This window comes from Hippoglossus hippoglossus, chromosome 22 (assembly GCF_009819705.1).
Source record: "Hippoglossus hippoglossus isolate fHipHip1 chromosome 22, fHipHip1.pri, whole genome shotgun sequence".
NCBI classification, from domain to species: Eukaryota; Metazoa; Chordata; class Actinopteri; order Pleuronectiformes; family Pleuronectidae; genus Hippoglossus; species Hippoglossus hippoglossus.
Genome location: NC_047172.1, coordinates 2,444,307 through 2,461,606, shown reverse-complemented (window position 1 = coordinate 2,461,606; position 17,300 = coordinate 2,444,307). Strand labels below are relative to the sequence as shown.

Here is a 17,300-nt window from a genome sequence, read left to right as displayed (position 1 = left end):
GGTCAGTAAGAGGTGGAAGGAGGTGGTGGGAGGTGGAAGGAGGTGGTAGGAAGAGGAAGGAGGTGGTAAGAGGTGGTAAGAGGTGGTAGGAGGTGGTAGGAAGAGGAAGGAGGTGGTAGGAGGTGGTAGGAAGAGGAAGGAGGTGGTAAGAGGTGGTAGGATGTGGTAGGAAGAGGAAGGAGGTGGTAAGAGGTGGTGGGAAGTGGTGGGAAGAGGAATGGAGGTGGTAAGAGGTGGTGGGAGGTGGAAGGAGGTGGTAGGACGTGGTAGGAAGAGGAATGGAGGTAGGAAGAGGTGCTAGGAGGTGGTGGGAGGTGGTGGGAGGTGGTAGGAGGTGGTAGGGAGAGGAAGGAGGTGGTAAGAGGTGGTGGGAGGTGGTAGGAAGAGGAAGGAGGTGGTGGGAGGTGGTGGGAGGTGGTTGTGTGATACCAGTGAGAAGGTACAGATGTTTGCACACCTGCCCAGGGACCACAGTTGAAGAATGGCTAAACTGCCTCAATTACAGAATTATTAATGAGCTTTGTCCTCTGATTTTAAACAGAATAAATAAATATCATGTGCAATACAAAGAAGAGAGAACGTATGTATGACCACTGTCGTCCCTGTGACTCTCTCATCTTTTCTGCTGCGGCAGATTCTTCAAGGCTTCACGCCCACGTCTGACATTTGTTCAGTGTCTGCCCTGAACTCTCTGATCACGTCTCCGTGCATCACGTTAACCACATGTTCACACACATCACGTTAACCACATGTTCACACATCACGTCTACAACACGGAGAAACACAGGAATGTTGTTCAGCTGGACACAACAAGGTTGGAATAGACTCATGCAAATCTTTTAGTTCGAACATTTTAATAAAAAATGAACCATCTGCAGACAGTAAACATTATGTGTCTATGATTTAATCTGAGGGAAACATGCTGTAAAGATGTTTAGTGGAACGACCAGAGGACGGAAAACAAGCTTATGATACCATGTGTTTACAGACTGTATATAAAGGTGGTTGCAATATGGGTCATAAGGTAGATAAAGTTCTTATCACACTGATGTTTGCTCAAGTGTTTCTGATAAGTTTGGTTTTAATTAGTTAATTGATGGTATAAAACAAATCATGACTGACAGCTGAGACTAGGTCAAGTGTGTTTATCAGGATCTTGATGACATCGCTCCACCTGAGACCCGGCGTCCATCTTCATTTACAGTCTGTGCTTTATACAGAAAGACATTTTTATACGTTTCTACAGTTTGAGTTATTGCGTCATCGATAACATGCAAATCGCACAAAAACCAAAAATAAACTCACTGATCTCTCACACACAGTTTTCTACTGAGTCATCAATATGCAAACGTCTTAGCAGCCATGAGATGATATGAATGATAGATGGTGAGACGTCTGTGTGATGTCACCAAAATCTGGAGGTAACGCAGCATCATGGTTGTCCACAGGGATAAAAATAAAATACACGGAACAGCAGAATGAGAACAGACGTCACCAAGCACCAGTTTTAAACAGTAGTAAATAGATTTTTCACACTGTGACGGGCAGAGAAAACATAAAGAGAACTTTGTAAGAACACCAGCTGAGACATGACGGAGGTAAACTGAGGTTTGTCTGGAAGGGTTCTGCTACGTCTGATCTACGAGGGAACCTGAACTCAGCAGAATCTTGGTTTGAGATAATCGAACACATCCATGAGACGCACTTTTCTCGTCACACTGAGAAATTCTTTATACATTTTCAAGGCCTTGAAATGTTTAAGTTAAATGTTCTTTACTTTCCCCGACTTTCAAGGAGCGCTTCTCTCGGCTGATCCAGCCCGAGCTCATCTGGTGGCCAGGATGGCGTCGTAGGACTTCCCGGTCCGACACACCTGAACGTTCAGGAAGCCGCTCGTCTTCAGCAGGTGGGTGTACTCGGACGGGGGGCGCTCGCGGCCCTCCGCCTGCACCAGCATGTTGAGGGAGAAGATCTGAGCCATGATGGGGCCTCGTCGGTTCTCAAACAGCATGGCCTCCACCAACAGGACGCCCCCACCTGGCAAGGATGGAAAAGCGTCAAATGTGCATTTTCTTAATGTTACGCTTCCTTTGATAGGTGGAAAATTGAAAAACAAAGCGTGATAGAAAGTCGACAATCCTCCATCATCTCCTCTATTTCAAAAGTTCTAAATATATTAACAGCACTAATATTAAATAATGCTAACAACAGATGAGTGCAAACGCAACGGGAATAAAAAATAAACCAGGATTCTCTTTTAAGACAGGAAAGATAAAATAATGGGGCCATAGATTTACATACACACACAACTAGAAAGGCAGCATATGAGCGAATACCTCCGGCCAAGGCCAAACAATCCTGCACATGGTTGTTTAATCCTTGGTGGAGTTTACAGACACATAAAAGATTCCCTGTGGAGAAGTGAACGTGCAGTAAACTCACCTGGTTTGCAGGTGTCGTAGATCTTCTTCAGCAGCGTCACACACTTCTCCTCAGGCCAGTCGTGAATGATTCTGGCCAGAACGTACAGGTCAGCAGCAGGAACCTCTCCACTGAAGAAATCTCCTGCAAAACAGAGCGTTTACGTCAGTTTACAGTTTATTTTGTTGCAATAAATCCTCCTTTCACAAACTGTGCTTTGATTTTGTTGACAACTGAGCAAAGTGATGACGATGATGTGATGTGAGAGAAGTTACCAAAACTGCTACAGCTAAATGAACCTTGTGGTGAGATATTTTTTAACACTGCTTTAGTTATAGCTAGGGTTAGGGTTACAATTTTGTTTAATTAGGCATTTTTCAGTTTGATCTCCTCTCAGTAATAACTCAACTATTGATATAATGAATGAGGCTGAATGAATCTCACCGGTTTGAAAAACAACGGTATCGTCCTCCTGGGAGAAATGCTTCTGAGCCGTCTCTACGACCTGCGGGAGGTCGAACACGGTGACGGAGGAGGACGGATACGCCTTCGCCATCTCTCGAGCCAGAGCCCCGGTGCATCCTGGGAAGTGTTGAGACCGAACAATGTCACATTGTTGCTAGGTGTTAAATCAAAATGTTTCAAACACATGATCAGATGCTGAAAAAATACCAATTAAGATATTTATGGTCGTTAATAAATCAAATTTCAACATGTTTGTATATTCATTACTTTTATATATTTCATATCTTTTGAATATGTTTTGATTGTATGTTTAAGTTGGGTGTCATCTACATAGAAGTGAATGGAGACTTAATCCTAACTAAGTGTGAAACAATACAGAGAATTAGAAAGTAGAAGACAGCAGAGGACCAAGGATGGATCCCTGAGGGACACCAGAATTCATACATTTGCATAAAATAACATGCGAACCACTGATCAGCTGCACATGGTAACATTATACACATTAACTGTATACTCACTGCATTTAGTCTTTGAATAGTCTTATTTGATAAAGATTCACTTACAGCTCCACTAAAACTTTCTTTAGATGAATAATGGATCGACTCCTGATGTTGTAAATTAATAACCTGCTGGTTGAGTTCATATCGGCTCCGGTGACACAGATTAGATCTGATTATGCAGCCTCGGCTCCACAGTCGGTGGCGCTGCCTCTTACCTCCGAGATCTACGATTGTCTGAAAGCCGGAAAGGTTGAACGCTGTCACGATGTCGTGTCCGTCGAGAACCCACGAGGAGTTCATCAGACCCATGAATTTCAGCATCTCCTCCTCCGATCTGGAAGATTTTAGGATCAAACACAGAATCTTAAAACTCGACGACTGAGGGATGAAATTATAGAATGACGTAACTATAGCAACAAACCTGTAAATAGCTTTGAAAATATCCCCTGAGGGGAGGCCGAAGGTCTTTTCATTCTGGTTCTTCCCCTCCCTGTGTGGTTGGAAAACTCAACTCATGAAAGGGATCATTCAAATGCAGTTTGTTCTTAGTTTTATTCTGTTTATTCAGAGTTGGTTTAATTCTAAGAACAGAGTTTGAGGCTATTCACTTTAATATAATACAATATTAACTTGTTTAGACATGAATATTCGTCTCTTTCACAGTTTCAATCGAAAAATAATTACACCATAAAAATCGTAGATCTTCTGCTCTTGCTGTTTTGAAAGCTACTACATGTCGGCTCCGTATTCAGTTGAGTGACCTTTGAACCCACAGACCTGACAGCGTCCACCATGTTGTTCCACAGAGGGTAAATGGTCTGGGACTGGTAGGCGATCATGTCGTGGAGAGACTTGGCGCTGCCTTTGGCCAAGTAAAGGCTCGCCACATCGGTGCTGCTGTAAACAGCTGTTTTACGAAAAAACACACGAATCAAAATTGAAAGCTCCAGAAAAGCTACGACATGGACGTTAGCTCCTTTTTCCAAAGACAAGAATGAAGTCAAAGTAATGGAAGCTGTCCTCATTGAGTCAAGTCAAAGTCCTTTAGTTCTAATTCTACGGTTTAAATAATAGACGACAGCATGATTTCAAATTTGTGTCAATAGAGAAAGTCCTGTTGTGACATGGTTGTAATATTTGCGTGAAGTTCATAATGCTACGTTAATGTGGTAGTTCAGACTGTCTGAGATCATTTACTCCTCTTCCTCACCCGTCCCATCTTTGGTCTCCACCTCCAGAATCTCGATGCCCACCAGGGCGTCCAGCAGCCGCTCGATCCCGTCCACGCTGGTGCTCAGCTCCCGGGCCACGTGCTGCGCGCTGAGAGGCTCCTGGGACGTCAGCAGGAGGTCGAACACGCCGAGCTCACACGCCGAAAATATCACCTGGAGGGATTGGACCACATATCAGCACCTCGGCGGGTCATACACCCCCGCCTCCTCCATGTTGGTGGACGGGAAGGGGGTCGTAACTTTGGTGACCCTCTGAATCTGGCGCCATCAGGTCAGAATCTCAGTAAGACTTTGGTTTGGACAACAAGGTCAAATAATTTAAAAAGCGTTAACATTCATTAGTGCTGCCATACAAGCCAGCAGCCAGGTTGACCTTTAGCCTCAGCGTTCCATCGAGGTCGACCTGTATCGTCGGTTACACACGTTTTAAAACACTTGATGACACTAAGGTGCACGACTGAGGTTCTGTCCCTAACATCTGCTGGTGGCCGCCAACACCTGAGGACATCTACTGGCGGTTGGTAATTTAAATTGTGCATAAGACCTTCGAACGTACAAGAGATATTCACCATCTTGTCCTGTATTTTAAAATAAAACACATTTTCTTATCAAGCATCAGAGCGTGAAACTCAAAGTGACACTGGTCCTGGTGAGTGGCTGAACATTCCTGTATATAGAAGAAGTGGAGGAGCCTCCATCACCAGAGTAAACAGAAGACAGATGCAGGAACATGAGTGAATAGTCCGTGGAGCCAGGATCCATCACTGCTGAGGGACTCTTAGTAACGAACAGGTTTTACCTTGGAGACCCTGAACCCATTGAAATACTCCAGAAGTTTGAAGGGGTAGTCGAGCTCGCTCTGGGACAGATGTTCAGCCATCACTGCTCCTGAGAGGAGACACAGCATCTTTAACTCAACTCTGAGAACAGGAACAAATCCAGATGTTCCCGGATCATCACTCACCAAAGACTGGACGAACTGCGGAGATGTTCGGATCCGGACAAAAGACGGAAGGTTTCAGCCTTTTGTGATTTTTGATTTGTGTGAGTTTTGGTTTCTTTCAGTCGGAACCCGGAGCCAAGATGTCGCTGGTGCGTTGTGTGTCCGTGTGAAATGGACGTCGGATCTCCAGCGGATAAAAAGACGATGTGATCCAGGAGGAGGTCGCTGCTGCTGATCTGCACACACGCACACACACACGCGCACGCACACTCACGTGCACGCATCACACACATATACACTCACGCACACACATGCACGCACACACACACGCACAGGGATCCTTCAGCCAGACGGTGTAGTTCCAGGATCAACCAGAGCAGCCTGATGGCGCCGTCGAGCTGCTGCAGGCGTCTCCACATGATGTTGACCAATCAGAGACGAGCCAGTAAATATAAAGATGCAAATTCTTTCAACTCATTTGTTACCATGGAGATTAATGAAAATTAAATAAATATTATTACAAAAGTATAAAAATATTAATACAGAAATGAATAAGGAACCAGAATAAATTGGGAAAAAACTGATAATAAACATAAATGAAAAGAAAACAACAGTATTTGTTTATACACTTATTTCCCATTTTATAGTAACACTGCATTAACTGTACTACACCTGTTTATAAAATGTAAACCCTCACTATATTTCATGGTGGCACACAAGGAAGAATTCATACATTTTGATTTGGCAAAAAAGGTTACAAATGGGCTATACGTGTATTTACTTATTTATTAAGTATGTTTTATTTATGTATTTTTGGTCCTTATTACTCTGTATTGAAATACGTTCTATACTTTACTTGATTTCTATATTACATTACCCATCTGTATATTTGCAACCATTGTTTTCTACATAAATGTAACCTTTTCCAAATATATAATCTTAAAAATTATGAATTCTCGCTCGTCTGTACTCCATTAATATTTTTACAATCAATGTATTTCCTATTTATATGCTTTTATTAAATTTCTGTATGTATTCACTCAGTTGTGTAAACACATTGTGACGAACAGAAAGTAAATAGTACGAGAAAAAGGCGTAGAAACGATAACATTGCTCTTTACGTCTTCATCGTTATCAGGTAAATCATTTTAGTTTCAAACTTTCTTCTCTTGTTGATTTGCTTCAGTGCTTCTCAACATCTGGTTTTAATAATATTCGTCACCCAGAAGTTTGCATGCTGCTGTTTTTTCTTTTGCAAGTTCACATCTTTAATATATTAACTTTTTCACTTTGTAGTAAAACAGCCCTTTAAACATTAACTTTTAGAACGAATGAACTTTCCTGCTCGGATCACAACTTCTCTCACAGGCAAATAAATTCCAAACATCTTCAGTTATTAACCAAATCGATTTATTATGCATGAACAAATCCCTTCCTGCCTCGATCGCACGCTCACACGCTCACACACACACGCACACACACACCCAACATTTAAATACATGACGTGGTGGGAATTCGGCATAGCTGACTTTGTTGTTGCACATGCTTTAATAAAATGATAGATATATTTACAGGATAAGCAACGTCTCCGAAAGAAATTCGCACAAACAGCTCCCGGTCCCGCCCTGCAGCACTTTGCAACGCTCCTTTTGTCATTTTTTTTTCAATTTTATTTTATTGTTTTTTGGAAATTCACACACGTTTAAAAGGAAGTTCAGAACTGAAAAAAAATATATATAAAGAACAGAAACCATGGGGGTTTTGGCCAATACGACATAGCATTATACGTGTATGGAGTTCATCAACTACATAAATATGGCAGTAACACTGAGTAATTCATACGGTCTATTTACAAAGTTGGTGAAGTGGGGGAAATATTACAGTCTGTGCACGGACGACTGTCAGAACTTATGCCTTCTTTAAGTCTGGGGAACCGAGCCGAGGAGAAACCAACACCCCCGTCCCTTCGCTCACCTCCGGTCAGACCAGTCAGGACAAACAAAATAAGGCACAATTAATACTTGGACCATTTTCAGGGGAATCTACAGACTTGCAGCTGGCTTGTGAGGCATGTAAACAATTGAGTCGATTGATTAGGACTGCCTTATCACCTTCCCTTTGTATTCCCGATCACTGATTCAGTCCATCCGATGTGATTGAAAACAGGTATCATATGGCAAGGACCTTTGACCACCACCCCCCCCCCCCATAAACGCATCCCAAAAAAATAAAAATTGAAGCTTTCCTTCCTTCCTCCCCCCCCCTCCCTCTATGCTACGCAACAAATACAATCACATGGTGACAAACGAAGAAAACTAGTAGTGCATACACTACAAACACAACAGGAAAATGCGCCATCCCCGTCAATTACCTTTGGTTAGGCCACAACACTGCCCTCTCAACAAGTGGTGGGAACTGATTTGAAACAAAACACAGAAATGAACGATCGCTTGATTGATTGATAAGCTGTCCGAAGCTGAAGCAGTTTCAGTTGCAATGTGACTAAACCACAGATAAAAAGAGAGAGAAATCCGTTTCCCCATCCCGATCCACTGGTCCTCTTCGACCAATGGGTTTCTTACCGACTCCGACCAACCTCCACCCAGCGGCGACCACAACAACCACATTCACCCCCATCACCTTCCTTCCTTCCCCCCTAAATATTTTGTGGTTTTGTTTCAATAAATCGAATCGATCAACCTCTCTGCCCCCAGACATGTCTGCCGTCGTTAGAAAAGCCGCCCCCCCCCCCACACTCTTCAAAAGGTTTCCAATTGCTTTCTGTTGGTGGATGATGAGGGAGGGAGGGAGGTCCGGGCGGTGAGACTTGAGTCCTGTCCTTTGAGAACAGCCGCGGCACCGGACAGATTCAGGAGGAGGTCGGGGAGCAGGGCAGGTCAAGACAGCGGCAGGTAGGTCGATGGAGTGAGAGGAGCAGGAGCAGGAGGAGGTCTGGGGTGGGGGGGGTGGGGGGGGGGGGGTGTCTGTCGCAGCTGTTTGGGGCTCCTGGCTTTGGTCGGTGTGATGGAACCGCTCAGTCGTGTTTCAGATGGTCCTTGATGTCCTCCTCGTCCGTGTACTCCGACGGCTCGTCCCCCGGCTTCAGCAACCTCCCGACGTAATCGTATTTTTCTGGAACACATCGACAAAATGTGTTAAAAAAACAATATGGCAATGAAAAAAATCCACACTGACGTTATGTTAGAGATGAAACAATTAGTAATTGTATAATTAAGCTGATTGAAGGATTATTAAGGCAGCAACCAGAGCTTATTTTCATTATCGATTAATCTTCCTGCCATTTTCTCAATTAAAGGTAGGGTTGGTAATTTGTTTGTTAACACTTTCTTATAAAGGAGGTTATGTTTTCGGCCGTCTGTTATTTAATTGGTTTGTTTATAAGCAAGATTAGGCAAAATCTACAGATCTGATTCCCGTGAAACTCCCGTGGAAGGATGTGGTGTCTGGTCCATGTCCCATCTGCAAACATGGAGGCGGCAGGGTTTGTAACCAGTATGGCATCCAGCCACCAGGGGGACATCAAGATGCTCATGTTCTCTCCATCTTTATATATCCACGATTGAACTAATCATAGAACTCGAGCTATTTGTGGTTTGTGACGTTAGCTGATGGTAAAAATCTGTCCCGACAGATCAACACCTGCCGAATGACTCACGACCAAATCTGTGCTGGTTCCTCACTGAAGCAGGTGAACCACATTTCAACACGGTGACACACGCGCTGCTGTCGCTGTCGGTAATAGTTTAAAAACAATTTGCAGATTGATTTGAGGTCGATTCTCATCTCACCAACTGCCACCACACGCAGCGAGTAATTCACTGGCATCTTCGAACATGATTTAATCCGTCACCGCTTGGGCTCAGCCAACTTCCAAAGCTGCCCAGTCCAGCTTTACACGCGTCATCCACTGTGCTCACTGTCGGCGTCTGAAGAAGCAGCGACCTGATGCTGCTCAGAGGGATTCGGTCCAAACTTAGACGCACACGACCCTCGACTGACATTAGAGCACTGGAAAACTAAACACGCGACACGTGTGGTTTCAGTTTCTGTTTTACAGAAGATGTGGCGGCAGGAGAAATTATTAGTTTGGGTTCATCCGTCCAACATTCACTTGCTGCTCTTTGTTTCATCTGCACATGTTTAACAAAGCTCCGTTAATCAATATGTCTGAACTACTTTGATAAAAGATCAGTTTAACTGGTTCAAATGTGAATATTTTCAGATTTTCTCATGAAACTGAATTAAGTTTTTAAAATTACTACTTCTTCAGTCTATAAAAAGGGGAAAAAAGTCCATCAGCAATTTTTCAAACCCACTGTGACACATTTATAACAAAGTGTTTGATAAAGAGTTTGAAATATAATTATTAGTTATTAAATATTTCTGTTTCTGTTGATTAAATCGATTAACCATTTCAGCTGAAACCTCATTTTATTTGTCTCCTTTTGTCGGTTGAAGAAAAGTGTTCACATCTGTAAAATAAACTAGAATCAGGTTTGATCCTTCTGAAGTCGTCTCTGGGCTGAAACCTCACATCTGTTGTAACTGAAGGATTCTCACCATGACGACACTTTAAACATCCTCCTACTGGGAAACTTTGAACAGGGAAAAAAACCATCAATGGATCAATGGAGAAAATAATCAGCCTAATCAAGTCCTGCAGTTGATCTGGGAGGTTTTTTAATTTCTCAACTACGAGACGCAGATTTGTTTTTGAAGATGGAGAAACACCAAAATTATATTTGGATTCAAAGCAAACTGAAGGATAGTTTGTTAACTGCTTTCATTTTATTCAATTTTTGTCCTGTCTTGTTTTGCTTCCCATGTAATTCGTAAAGCACCTTTTTAACCTTGTTTAGATAAGTGCTATAGAAATAAAAGTTTTATTATTATTGATTTCTTCCATTTCAGTAACAGAAACGCTGTCTGTGTCTGGATCCTCAGTCTGAGTAAACACACTGAGACGTAGATGGAGACGCTGCGGTTCAGGTGTTCAAAACACCACGCATGTGAAATCGGAGCCAAATCGATATCTCAGGAGAGTTTTCTCTGGTGAAACTCTGCCTACCCTTGAACTGCATCTCCCACTCCCTCACGCTCTCCATCTGTACAGCGTTGAGGTCGGACAAGTCGTCGTACTCGTCCCTCAGGGCGTCTTTCTCCAGGCAGAAGGTGGCCAGGCCTCTCGAAGAATCCCGGCCTGCGAAAATGCCGTAAGGACCGTCTGGGGAAAAAAAAAAAACGACAAACGTCAGGATTAACTCAAAGTTCAGCAGAGTAGTTGTTTTCTTTCATATTCAACTCTGCAGCTTCACAATCGTTGTGAAAGTGCCGTGTGTTGCCAGCGAGTTTGGAGCCAGCGGACACACGAGTCACTTTCCTGTGCTGGGTGTCGATTCTTTTGAGGATTTAAAAAGATCTACAGAAGAAACATAAGTGGTTCAAAAAGTCAAACCCACATCAAGTGACTGACGCTGCTGCTTCACATTAAAAACCTCCCAGAGCCGCCAAATACGTAAAACCACTGGATGCAGTGCAGAGAAAGTGAGTTAGCAAAATGGTGCGAATGTGGTAAAGCGGGTGGTGGCACCAGGGGATTTCTCTCCACTGCCCACAGGAGATAGTTGTTTACAGGATCCGGTTCAAATCCATCATAGACACAAAACTATAAGAGCTTCAACATTCATTCTGTTTGCAATGTCTCATAGTAATAAATACCCAGAATGCATTGTGTGTGTGTATTTGAAAGTCAAATTCATTTATAATCGGTAACATTTCAAGCCGTGGATGTTTCGTTTTCATTCTCTGTCTGTGAAGTTTACACAAACACGACTGAACTGAATATTATTTAAAGGTGACAGAAGGGGGGGTGTTGGCCCATGAGGAACCCCTTAGCGTTTGGAACTGTTCTGATTAAAATCAGATGATATCTCTGAGTGTATGAGGCACGTGTTCTTCTGACTGACATGTTAGTATTATGGTTTGTTATCAGCCGACACACACTGATGCAAACTGTGACAGATGTATCTACAGCCTCATTTATCCGTCTCGCTCTAAGTAGTTTTAGGAGTAAAATGTTTTCTTTTAGTCTGAAGCTGTAGATAAAATATCAGATCATCAATCTTGAGACATTCATTGAAAAAAAATATGATATTTGTTTTTGTACAACATTGCTCATCACGTGTTCCGGTCCCGACAAACGTTGGCCAAGAAACACTCTGTACAAATAGTTTTAATATTTCCACAAACTGCAGAAGAGGGTTTCACACAGAGCAACACATTGAGACGACGTGCGTCACATTCAGGAAATTCCAGTTACAGATGAACAATATTTGAACATCCCCTCAGAGACACTGGTGATATTATGCCTCTATCACAGGTCCCCCCCCCCCAAAGTCCTTTAAATCCTTCGTCATCTTCCAATAAGAAAATCATCTGACGAGCATGTGAACGCCGCGCTGCCCTCAGGTTCTCTGCTTTTAATTGTGCAACAGGGAACAAAACAAACTCAGTCTGGTTTTCACAGCCACGTTAAAGAGCCCGTGAAGCAAAGGCCCCTTATCACCTCAAAGATTAGATGTGCTGTTACTTACGGTAACTCACAGATAAACAGCTCTTCCTGCAGGGCACCTGAGGACGAGGCAACTTATTGATATTTGTTATTTTAATGCTGATTATTGGAGCCATAGTGTTTGGTTTTTATTTAATCCTGAAACTCTCACAACAAAGCAGGAGCCAGATTTACACCTGAATATCTGAAAACATGTGAGAGAGTCAACAGATTCTTCTCTAACCAGCAGAGCTGCAGCTCAGAGGCTGAGCAAGAAAACAACGTCGGCCATTATTGCGAAATAAAATTCATTAAGAGAAGTTTTATATCGATATGTTTCTTGTGCATTGTGCAAGAACAGTGAGGAGTTATAACAGAGTTAAAAACCACAAACTTCACTCAGAAAAGCAATAATCACAATGTGACATTTATCGTGATAATCGGTGATAATAACTGATATGAAAATGCTTTTGTCCATATTGCCAGTCCAGCTGCAGCCAATAGATCCGATCATTATTAATTCATAACTGGGTCAAAAGTAAAGAGCAAGAAATGCTAAAGTTTCAGCTTCTTGTCTTGAGGACGTTTACTGAAACCCGGCTGATCTCTTTACAACGTGCACACGCACCAGTCGCTACATCTGCTCCTATGTTACTGTAAATGCTGCTTTAATACTCATCCTGTGGATAAACATCACTCGTCACCATTCTACTTTATCTGCACATTAAGTATTTTCACTGCTTCGTCTCTTTTTCAAACGCTGCAGTTCACATCCCATCAGCCACGGGCCTTTTCTACTCCATAATCACATGTTGTGTACCCATTTGTATACTTGTTTACTGTGGTGTACGGCGGCCGAATTAAAGAAACACGTGCAAATAGAAAAAACCCACGTACAAATTAAGAAATCAACTTCATCCAGTTGACGACACGTGTTCTGCAAATAGCGACAGCGTAAACGTTTCCCGGGGAGAAGCGAGGAAGCTGCTGCAGTTCGACACTTTGTGGCGTTGGTGAAGTCCGCTGCTCGTCAGTGGGGACGGAGCTGAACTTTAAATGTCTTGTGACTATTTGCAGCACGTGTGTCGTCAAACCGATGGAAGTTGTTTTCTTAATTTGTAGCGAGTCGAACTCTCTCTGCCACCGTATTCTGGGCTCCGGGAAAACGGCATTTCAATCCCATCGGTCCCGTACATGTGGCAGAACTGACAAGTAAGTTTACTTTGACTTGAGAATGAGGTTTTTAATTCACAACGACATTAAAAACAAGGTAAAGCAACAAATCCTCGTTTCCCAGGAGGAAAACCTCGAAAATATTTGATTTTGTTATTCAAACCAGTCTCATTGGACCTGAATGTCCAGTGATCGAGGTCGATGTGACCGACCGACCACAGATAAAGATATACGCTGTGTGTGTGTGTCTGTGTGTGTGTGAGTCTGTGTGAGTCTGTGTGTGTGTGTCTGTGTAGCTGCACAGGTTCAGGCCGACTTGGCTCAGACCTGCTGCTGTGGAAAAGCGGACGTGACACACGAGGCTGCAGCTGAGAATGTTTGCATGTTGAGGTGCGAGTCAGAGACAATGTGGACGAGCCGGCCGTCCCCGCTCGGCACAGACAGGAGGACATAATCAAAAATTTAAAAAAATGATTATATGGTGACTGAGGTCTTTCATCATCCGACTGTGCAGCTCCTCTCAGACGTGTTCACTCATTAACCAGGTCACAGGGCTGCCACCTGTACTTATCTTTATATCTTTTATATATCGCATGTCTTGTATTTTCAGTTTTACTTTCGCAGTCACCCTCACGTCTGCTGCACCATCACTTCACCGGCTGTCTGTCTCATGCACAGCTTCAGTTACTCAGCTTTACATGTGTATTTATATTCGGCTTCAACACTCTGGTGTCTTTATACTTCAAAATATGTGTGTTGTGAATATCTCCATTAGCTCCATGACGTCTCCCCAGTGACAGCTCGGTGGGACATCTGGCTGCTGGACCTTCATGTCCCTGCAGTGAACTTCATCATGGACTCGTTTTGACTGTGTATTATTATTATTATTATTATGCTGTTGTGTTTGCTGCTGGATGAATACAGTAGATATGTGTGTGTTTATCCATCCATGTGCTTCTTGTCCTGCCCGAGACTTCCTCTTCCTCCTCGCTGACCCCCCCGCTGGATAAAAACACGTGTTTTCTGCACAAAACTAGCATCCACGTTAGCAGACGTGCTAAGCTAAGTAGCATCGGAAGTTAAAGATGTGTCTTGTGTCCGTGCGCGGCGAGTCTGACCCGTGTAAACACGTCCGGACAGCCGGCGCGTCTACGTGCACGTCAACAAGCTAGCTGGCTAACAAGCTAGCTCGGGTTCAACCCCCAGGTGTAAACTTCCGACACTTAAAGTTTTAAAAACAGGTTAAACGCGCGTGAGTGTTAAAGTTTAAACGTGCGTGAACGTCATGGCACGCGTAGGGAGCTGAACGCAGCCGTGCTAGCTAGCTGACAGCCCCGCAGCCCATTCAAAGACACAGGCAAAAAGCATCCGAGCTAAGCTAACCCCAGCGGTTAGCGCCCAAATGTGAGTCTCGGGACGGCTCGCCTTGTGCGGGACGTGTCCGCTAAGTCAGCCCGCTAACCCAGCCCGCCGCCCGGCCGCGGCTCGCCCCGCCGGCCGCTCACCTTTCCCGTAGAACTTCCTCCCGCTGGTCACGTCGAACACCTTCATGTTGACGGCCATGAGGATGCGCGGGTTGAGGAGCCCGTCGTACTCCCGCAGCTGCTCCAGCGTGAAGTCCCGTCTCCTCATCTTGGGCAGAGCCGAGGCCTCGACGCCCTGGGCCGCGTCGGGGCCGAGCCGCCTGGCCCACCGCCGGTACACCGCCACGCACACCGCGGCCACCGCCACCAGCAGCCCGACGTTCAGCAACATCCCGCCGAGGCCGAGCCCGTCCGACTCCTCCGCTGCCCCCTGCCCGCCGCTGGAGTCCGCGGGTCCGCTCCAAGTGTCTCCATCGTCCGCCATACTGCACGCCCCTGCTGCTGCCTCCACGGACCGTGGGAGAGAACACACTCGCTGGGGGAGTCCGCGGCTGCTTTGTTACATCGTGTTCTCGGTGAGAACTGATCCATCAGCTCCGCTGGGCTCCAGCGACGGGGGGGGGGGGGGGAGGAACCTACCTCCGCCTGTGGACTCACCCAGGAAGGAGACCGGTTCTTTCACCAGTGAATCTGCTAGATCCACACATCACTGGTTCCAGGCTGGTGATTTTAAAAGTTTCATCTAATGTGTGGGATGCACATTGGAACAAAGCACCAACAAGTGGATGAGAAAAAACACAAAATATGACAACAAATAGGTGAAAAACAGACCAGAACAACAACAGAGACACACAAACATGTCAAAAAGACACAAAAAAACAACAACTTAGAGATTAAGAAGACAAAAACAAGACACTACACTTTGTAAAACTGTGAAAAAGAAGAACAACATGACAAGAAATAGGTGAAAAACAGACCAGAACAACAGAGACACACAAATATGTTTAAAAGACAGAAAAAACAACAACTAAGAGATGAAAAAGACAAAAACAAGACAATAAACTCCTGTAGAACTATGAAACAGAAGCACAACATGACAACAAAGACACAAAACAACAATAAAGAAATGAGACATGATACATGACAACAAAAAGATAAAAAAACAAACCATAACACATTCTTTTCATTCTCCAACAATTCATCAGTTCATCATTGTTGGTAAAATACCAGTAAATTCTGAATCTGCACAATCTACACATCACTAGTTCCTGGTGCTTCAAGTGTCTGCTTTCATTTGCTATCTTATATGTGCGATACACACAGGAACAACAAAGAGACACAAAAGTGTTAATGATGTCTGCAAAATACCAAAACGAGACACAAAACAACTTCAACTTTTTAGTTTCTTTCAGTCTGGAGGTTTTATGATGTCTTTGGTTTGCCTCTGCCCAGTTCCTCATTCCTCCATGTAAAAAAAAACACACTTTTATTGACATAACACACAATAAGACCTGAAAAAGACCACAATGACAACATAGAGACACAAAACTGTCAAGAAGAGACAAAACTTTAAAAAAAGGAGTAAACCAGTAAACACAACAGTGTCACAAATAGGTGCAGAATGACCACAAAGAGACACACACCAATGTTTCTGTGTGTTAGTCTGGAGGTTGTGTTCAGGAGGGAGGGGTCTCTCACTTGCCTCTGCCCAGATGTGCTCATGTTCTCGTGCCCTCTTTGTAAAAAGGACAAACTTTATAAAAAAAACTGTTATGAACACAGTGATGTTTACTTTGAGCTCGTGTGTTCAGCCTTTACAAACACTGAATACATATTCAATAAAAAAAAAGTCTAAGGACAGAAGTGAGGACATTTTGTTCTCAACAATCACATCTCGTCTGACATTGTGTTTTTTTACAACTGTCTGTTGTTAACTGTTGTCTGTTATTGTTTCACTATTGTCTGTTTGCGTGTGTGTTACACCCCAGTTGTTATGTCTCATATTTGTGTTATTGTTAGTTTGTCGCAGCACCAAACTGAATAAAAGCTTCTTACAAACTTAATCCACCGACGACCGGACAGAAAACATTAGTTAACGAATTCCCATAGAAATGCATTTTGAGACACATTTAACATTTACAGTCGCTGCACTTCAGTGAAGGAAGTCTTCTGTGGAGCCACGTTGTATTTTGAAGCTGGGATTTCCGAGGAACACGTGAAGGCATCAAAACACCCGCCTACCTCTGTTGTGAGCCGAGACTCGAGTCCCGGAGCTTTTTGTCCCTCTGCCGCGACCCGTAGACAGAAAAGGCGAATTAAACGTCAATTAAAACTAAAATAACTCAAACATCTTTAATTATTTATTACACAGCTTGGATGTGTTTACTCATTTCTTCCTCTTAGGTTTTTTTTAAAACGAGATGATGCAACGATAAATCTATTTTGGCTCAAAATCTGCTTTTCTAAAACAACTGATGTCATTTTCTTCTTAACAAAACGTCATTTGATCGTTTTATGATCAGAACATATGTTCATCTCCTGTTTAACATCATTAGTTGTTTGTTTTTCTGCTCACGCATCACCTGAGTTGCTCTTTCCCACTCAGGCGCTCACCGGCCGATCAGGTTTAAC

At 43.6% G+C, this 17,300-nt stretch overlaps 2 protein-coding genes across 3 annotated transcripts; both read right to left on the bottom strand.

Annotated features, from left to right (window-relative positions):
* Positions 1-824: 824 nt before the first annotated feature.
* On the bottom strand, positions 825-5,936 carry asmt2 (acetylserotonin O-methyltransferase 2). 2 transcript variants are annotated; one of them, XR_004612840.1, is made up of 10 exons: positions 5,583-5,936; positions 5,418-5,506; positions 4,597-4,771; positions 4,164-4,293; positions 3,808-3,876; positions 3,602-3,720; positions 2,866-3,003; positions 2,443-2,565; positions 1,735-2,037; positions 825-1,667 (listed from the first exon to the last, which is right to left on the bottom strand). XR_004612840.1 is itself a non-coding variant. In XM_034577508.1 (9 exons), exons 2-9 carry the CDS (start codon positions 5,496-5,498, stop codon positions 1,826-1,828), a joined length of 1,047 nt encoding a protein of 348 aa, XP_034433399.1. In that variant the 5' UTR covers positions 5,499-5,506; positions 5,583-5,936; the 3' UTR covers positions 825-1,825. The 2 variants fall into 2 exon arrangements, 1 of the variants encoding a protein (XP_034433399.1); XM_034577508.1 differs by having other exon boundaries at positions 825-2,037.
* Positions 5,937-6,952: 1,016 nt separating this feature from the next.
* pgrmc2 (progesterone receptor membrane component 2) lies at positions 6,953-15,270 on the bottom strand. Its single transcript, XM_034577524.1, has 3 exons — positions 14,811-15,270; positions 10,651-10,806; positions 6,953-8,693 (listed from the first exon to the last, which is right to left on the bottom strand). The coding sequence occupies exons 1-3, from the start codon at positions 15,151-15,153 to the stop codon at positions 8,596-8,598; spliced, it is 597 nt and encodes a 198-aa protein (XP_034433415.1). The 5' UTR covers positions 15,154-15,270; the 3' UTR covers positions 6,953-8,595.
* Positions 15,271-17,300: the final 2,030 nt, after the last annotated feature.

What these genes read in the sequence shown, in the direction of transcription:
- asmt2 (XM_034577508.1), bottom strand. Translation starts at nt 5,498, where the DNA reads ATGGCTGAACATCTGTCCCAGAGCGAGCTCGACTACCCCTTCAAACTT. An exon ending in ATTTTCAAAGCTATTTACAG is followed by an intron (nt 3,721 to 3,807) that starts GTTTGTTGCTAT and finishes AAAATCTTCCAG; the next exon opens with ATCGGAGGAGGAGATGCTGA. An exon ending in CTACGACACCTGCAAACCAG is followed by an intron (nt 2,038 to 2,442) that starts GTGAGTTTACTG and finishes CATCCTTGCCAG; the next exon opens with GTGGGGGCGTCCTGTTGGTG.
- pgrmc2 (XM_034577524.1), bottom strand. Translation starts at nt 15,153, where the DNA reads ATGGCGGACGATGGAGACACTTGGAGCGGACCCGCGGACTCCAGCGGC. An exon ending in GAGGAAGTTCTACGGGAAAG is followed by an intron (nt 10,807 to 14,810) that starts GTGAGCGGCCGG and finishes TTTTTTCCCCAG; the next exon opens with ACGGTCCTTACGGCATTTTC. An exon ending in GTGGGAGATGCAGTTCAAGG is followed by an intron (nt 8,694 to 10,650) that starts GTAGGCAGAGTT and finishes GATGTGTTCCAG; the next exon opens with AAAAATACGATTACGTCGGG.